The sequence below is a fragment of the Petaurus breviceps genome, unplaced genomic scaffold (genome assembly GCF_028583685.1).
Source record: "Petaurus breviceps papuanus isolate PSGF00001 unplaced genomic scaffold, PetGlider_PUasm1.0 90451, whole genome shotgun sequence".
Taxonomy (NCBI): Eukaryota; Metazoa; Chordata; class Mammalia; order Diprotodontia; family Petauridae; genus Petaurus; species Petaurus breviceps.
This window is the reverse complement of record NW_027187258.1, coordinates 133601-139600: the sequence shown is the minus strand read 5'-3', so window position 1 is coordinate 139600 and position 6000 is coordinate 133601. Positions and strand designations below refer to the sequence as shown.

The window sequence follows — 6000 nt, the reverse complement described above, 5'->3', positions numbered from 1 at the left end:
TTCCTGCTGCTCCTCTCTGCAGCCTGTTCCCCTCAGCATCTGTTCCCAAAGCTTTTCTGCTTTTGCTTACCTGTAGCACACCTCCCCTACCCTCCGCACCCAAAAGGTGTAGCTCATTCTTTCCCCAGCTCCTTCTTCTCTCAATCCACACCGCCAGGCACCCCCAGCTCAACCCTACTCTCTTCCTTCAGTCTCAAAGGAAGAGAGGGCCCTTCCACTTTCCTAAGCTAGCCTTTGGATCTGGGCCCTTGCCCCCATCTCTTCCTGTCTTCTCTAGGTATCATGGCCTGACTTCCTCCCTTATCTTCAGTCTCTCCTTCCCTACTGTTTACAAACATTCCCTGTACTACAAAACAAACCCCTAACCAGAGCCCAGACCTTTCACTTACTCTTACATCAAACTCAAGGTGTCATCTTATATCTCTCCTGTTCCCAGCTACATGTGTAGAAGGCTCAGCTCGGGCCTCCCTCTCCCCAAGTCCTCCTAACTGCTTCTTCTCTTGCAGTCGCTTTCCAAGCCTGCCCCAATACCCAGAGTGCCTTCTCCAAGGTTACTAATGATCTGGCCAATGTGAAATGTCCCCTTTTCTCAGTCTCACTCTGTGCCTTTTGGCACTGCCTACCATCTACTCCCCTTAGGAACTTTCTGGCTATGTGCTTCTGTGCTCTGCCTTGGTTTTCCTTCTTATCTGCCCCATCTCTTCATCTGGGCCTTGGCATCCCTGTGTCTGAAATGCACTCCTTGCTACATCTGTCTTGTAGGCCCCCCAGCTTCCTTCACATACTATTTAGGGGCTACCTCCATAGGGGGCTTTTACTCTTCCTCCCTCTGACCTTCCCCATTTGTTAGCACATCTCTCTCTCTCTCTTTTTTTTTTTGGTCTTTATTAATTTGTTTACTTTAGTTTACAAGATTCATTTCCACAATTTCTTGAGTTTCAAATTTTCTCTCCCTCCTCCCTTCCCCCCCATGGCGGCATATAATCAAGTATAGTATCTGCAAATACTTTCACATTAGACATAAGTCAGGTTATAAAGAAAGATTGTATCAGATGGAATGAAGAATGGGAAAGAGGAAACAAAACCAAACAAGAAAGAGACAGAGTTTGCTTCAATCTGGATTCAAACTCAGTTCTTTCTCTGTATATAGACATCTCTCTCCATCATGAGTCTTTTGCAGTTGACTTATAACCCTGCACTGCTGAGAAGAGTCCAGTCTACCAAAGTTGGTCATCACACATACGTTGTGTCTGTAATTGTGTACACATTTCTCCTGGTTCTACTCTTCTCACTCAGCATCAGTTTGTATAAGCCTCTCCAGGTAAATATGAAGTCCTTCTGCTCCTCATTTCTTATAGCACAATAGTATTCCATAACATGCATATACCACAACTTGTTCAGCCATTCCCCAATTGATGGGCACCCCCTTAATTTCCATTTCTTTGCCACCACAAAAAGAGCTGCTATAAATATTTTTGTACATATGGGTCTTCTTCCCACTTCTATGATCTCTTTGGGATATAACTGTAGAAGTGGTATTGCTGGGTCAAAGGGTATGAAATTACTTATAGCCCTTTGGGCATAGTTCCAGATTGCTCTCCAGAATGGTTGGATCAATTCACAACTCCACCAGCAATGCATTAGTGTTCCAATTTGTCCACATCCTCTCCAGCATTTGTCATTTTCCTGTTTTGTCCTCTTAGCCAATCTGACCAGTGAGATGTGGTACCTCAGAGTTGTTTTGATTTGCATTTCTCTAATCAATAGTGAATTAGAGCATTTCTTCATGTACTTATAGATATCTTTAATTTCTTCCTCTGAAAACTACCTGTTCATATCCTTTGACCATTTATCAATTGGGGAATGACTTGTATTCTTATAAATTTGAGTCAATTCTCTGTATATTTTAGAAATGAGGCCTTTATCAGAGACACAGGTTGTAAAAATTCTTTCCCAATTTCCCACTTCCCTCCTAATCCTGGTTACATTGGCTTTGTTTGTACAGAAGCTTTTCAATTTAATGTAATTAAAATTATCCATTTTGCATTTTACAATGCTCTCTAATTCTTGTTTGATCATAAATTCTTTCCCTCTCCATAAATCTGACAGGTAAACTATTCCTTGCTTTCCCAGATTGCTTACAGTATCAGCCTTTATACCTAGATCATGCACCCATTTAGACTTGATTTTGGTATATGGCGTTAGATAATGGCCTATGCCCAGTTTCTGCCATACTATATTCCAGTTTTCCCAGCACTTTTTGTCAAATAGTGAGTTCTTATCCCAAAACTGGGGTCTTTGGGTTTATCAAATAGTAGATTACTATAGTCATTGACTGCTGAGTCTCGTGTACCTAATCTATTCCATTGATCCACTACTTTATTCCTCAGCCAGTACCAAGTAGTTTTGAGGACTGCTGCTTTATAGTACAGATTAAAATCTGGTATAGCTAGTCCAGCATTTCTTTTAATTAATTCCCTTGATATCCTGGACCTTTTGTTCTTCCAAATGAATTTTGTTACTATTTTTTCTAGCTCTATAAGGTAGTTTTTTGGTAAATTAATTGGTATGGCACTAAATATGTAATTTAATTTAGGTAAAATTGTCATTTTCATTATATTAGCTTGACCCAGCCACGAGCAATTGATGTCTTTCCAATCAGTTAGATCTGACTTTATTTGTGTGAAAAGTGTTTTGTAGTTGTGGTCATATAGGTCCTGGGTTTGTTTTGGCAGGTAGATTCCCAAATATTTTATGTCTACAGCAACTTTAAATGGGATTTCTCTATCTCTTGCTTTTGAATTCCATTAGAAATATACAGGAATGCCGAGGATTTATGTGGGTTTACTTTATATCCTGCAGCTTTGCCAAATTTATTTATTGTCTCAAGTAGTTTTTACTTGATTCTCTGGGATTCTCTAAGTATATCATCATATCATCTGCAAAGAGTGATAACTTGGTCTCTTCTTTGCCTAATTTGATTCCTTTGATTTCTTTTTCTTCTCTAATTGCTACTGCTAACATTTCTAGGACCAGATTGAATACGAGGGCTGATAGTGGCCACCCCTGTTTCACTCCTGATCTCATTGGAAATAGCACATCTCTCTTAAAGTTACCTGGTATGTACTTAGCACCAGATAGAATGTAAGCCCCTTGAGGATAGGGCTGGTCATATCTTTGTATTTCTAGTACCTAGCACAGGGCATGTAGGTCGCTCAGTTGCTTGATCTGTGTTATCAGTGTGGGTGCTTCTCCTACTGAACCAGTAGGCAGCCTCTCCTGGGCTTAGTAGGGGTTGTTGCTTTTGTAAAAATTTTTAGTAGGGGCTCTTTAAGAGTTACCAGGGTTGAAGAATACATCACCCTTTGTCCCTTACTCCAAATCTTTCCAGCTTAGTAGTGTCTAGCAGACCTGAGAAGTTACTGATAAATTAGGTCCTTTGAGAACCCAGGCTCCTTTCTATATCAGAGTAAGGCAATGAAATTGGACTTTGGTGGGAAACTAAATTAAAATAAGACAGTCTCTTTCCTCAAGGATCTTAAGATTGTAGTTGTAGAAGAGATGAGAAAACAGAGGCTCACATGCATAGGTGCAGAATCACAAGCTAGGAATGCTGGGACATCTGGCCCACACAGTGCTTATCTTTGCTAACAGGGGGTGATAAGACTTATAGTCTAGTGACTATAAGACACTCTATGGCAAGCATCTGGATAGAGATACAAGTAAAGACCGGGAAGTACAAGGCATTTAGTGTGGTAGTATGTATATGGGCCACAACTTCATAACCAGGGTACCACCTTTAATGAGAGTGGGACAAAAGCAGGGACGATTTGCAGGGCCAAGTCCTGGGTCTTTTTGTTGATAAATGTGAGTTGTAGGTGAGGGATTCTGGGACCCATCTGGAAGGCAGCAGAGTGCTATAGACCTTGCCAATGTAGGGGAAAGAGCACTAGGCTTGGGTCAGTGGACTGGCTCCAAGGCCATAGGTGGCATTTTTGTAATAAGTATTTGCACCCCAAGGGTGCTCATTTGCAAAATAGGGATAACATTTGCCAAAGCAGATTGTTGGGAGGTTCACATGATGTGACGTGGAATGTATTTGTAAGTGTTTTGTAAACTATAATAGTGCTCTGCTCAAAGTGAAGAAAGGCCTAGCCACAACATGAGTTGAGCACCGGAAAGGACCGCAGGAGCCGGGTCCATTGCTATCCTCGAAGTGACCTTGGATACTTAACCTCCGGTACTTCGGTCTCTTCCAGTGTAAAATCGGGAGGCTCAACTAGGTGGCTTCAGAGGCTCCTTCGAGCTGTGACTAGGTGACCACATCACAGGCCCTCTAGAGTTCGGAAGGGTCCCCGGGAACCATCGGATCCAACCAAAAGCCTTCCCAGGGATTAGGTGGCTAGCCGGGGAGGCAGCCCTTGGCACTCGGGCACAGCCCCCTGGAGTCCCTTGCGGCTCCAGTGTGGCGAGATGGTGCTAGCTGGGCAGTGTGCCTGCGTGTGCTTTGGTCGTCACTGGGGGGAGGAGAAGTTGGAGGGCAGGTGGCCCGCTTGGCAGCCAGATCGGGTCTAGCGCAGAGCCCCGGATCTGGAGGCGGCAGCGTGCCCGGCTGGGGGCGAGGAGCCGCGCCTCCCTCTCCTCACCCGCCTGCAGGCGGGGCTGCCAGGCGGCCCGCCCGCCGCCCGCCGCAGTCCGGGTCCCCAGCGGCCAGGCGCACAGGGGGGTGCTGCTGGTGGGGTAGCTGGCTGAGTGGGGACACGCTGGCACTGGCACGTTCCCGGGCTGCGCGCGTCCTTCCTGCCCGAAGGACAAAGGTCACGGAGTGCCAAGGCTGCACAATCAAGCGCCGAAAAGGGGCCAAGGCAGGTGCATCGCGCACCTTCCCCAGGCCCGGGGCCGCGCCCGCGTGAGCCGAGCCGCCGTCGCCGCCGCCGCCGCCGCCGCCGGGCGGGAGCCATCGGGCGGGGCCATCGGGCGGGAGTCCCGGCGGTGGCAGCCATGGCAGGCATGGCGGCCGCTCGCGGTAGTCCTTAGGGCCTCGGCGCGGCCGCAGCAGCAGCGGCGGCGGGAGGAGGCGGCGGCGGCGCCTTCGGGGACTGCAGCAGCAGCAGCAGCAGCCGCCGCCGCAGCAGCAGCCGCATCCTCAGCAGCCGCCGCCGCCGCCGCCGCCGCAGCAGCAGCAGCTACGAGCGCGCGCGGTTGGGGCAAGGGCGGCGGCGGCGGGAGCCCGGGCAGCAGCAGCCCCAGCAGCAGCGGGAGCCCCGGCAGCGGCAGGAGCAGCAGCAGCAGCAGCGCCGCCGCCGCCACCACCACCGGGGCCATGGGGGCGGGGCCGGCCGAGGCAGCGCGAGGCCGCCGCTACCTTAAGGGCCAACAGGCGCCCCCCGAGCTGAGCGCCGACGAGGGCGGTGGCGGGGACACCGGGGACGGTAGCGGCGATACTGCTCCCGGCACCGGCGGGGCCTCGGGGAGCACGGGCACGGGGGGCACGGGCACGGGGGGCACGGGCACGGCGGCCGGAGGCTGCGGCCTGCTGCTGCTGCGGGAAGGGGCCGATGGCAGCGGAGGCGGAGGCGGAGGCGCAGGAGGAGGCGGAGGAGGCGGAGGCGGAGAAGAAGGAGGCGGAGGCGGCGACTGTGTCGGCGACGGGGATGGCGAAGCCGACGGCGACACTCTGGCCTTCCCCATGCACACTCTATGGTACGGTGTTCCGGGGCCCCGGTCACGTGACGGGGCCCCCGGGGGGGGGGTCCCCGCCTGCTCCTCACGTGACCCCGGCCGCCGCCGCCGCCGCCGCCGCCGCCGCCGCCGCTGCCTCCCCAGCTGTAGCCGTAGCCGTAGCCGTTGGCGTCGCGAGGCGTGCGCGGCCACCGCCCCCGGGGGGCGCGGGCCCCGGCAGACGCGGCCGCTCGCGGCCCTCCAAGCCGGTAGTGGCAGGTCAGAGGCCCCTGCTTCCGGTCCCCGCCCGTCATCGCTCCCCAACCGCTCTCCCCCAAA

At 51.2% G+C, this 6000-nt stretch overlaps 1 protein-coding gene across 6 annotated transcripts in view; it reads left to right on the top strand.

Annotated features, from left to right (window-relative positions):
• LOC138141650 (ras-related GTP-binding protein A) overlaps positions 1 to 6000 on the top strand; it is a 122719-nt gene that overhangs the window by 89415 nt on the left and 27304 nt on the right. The window contains exon 1 of one of the 6 annotated variants that reach the window (XM_069062379.1): positions 5026 to 5703. The exons of 4 other annotated variants lie outside the window; for them this stretch is intronic. In XM_069062379.1, the coding sequence (XP_068918480.1) occupies positions 5324 to 5703 (380 nt within the window). In that variant the 5' untranslated portion in view covers positions 5026 to 5323. Of the gene's footprint in view, positions 1 to 5025; positions 5704 to 5811; positions 5941 to 6000 lie in introns of those variants that run through there. One more of the 6 variants, XM_069062385.1, reaches the window with a different exon arrangement.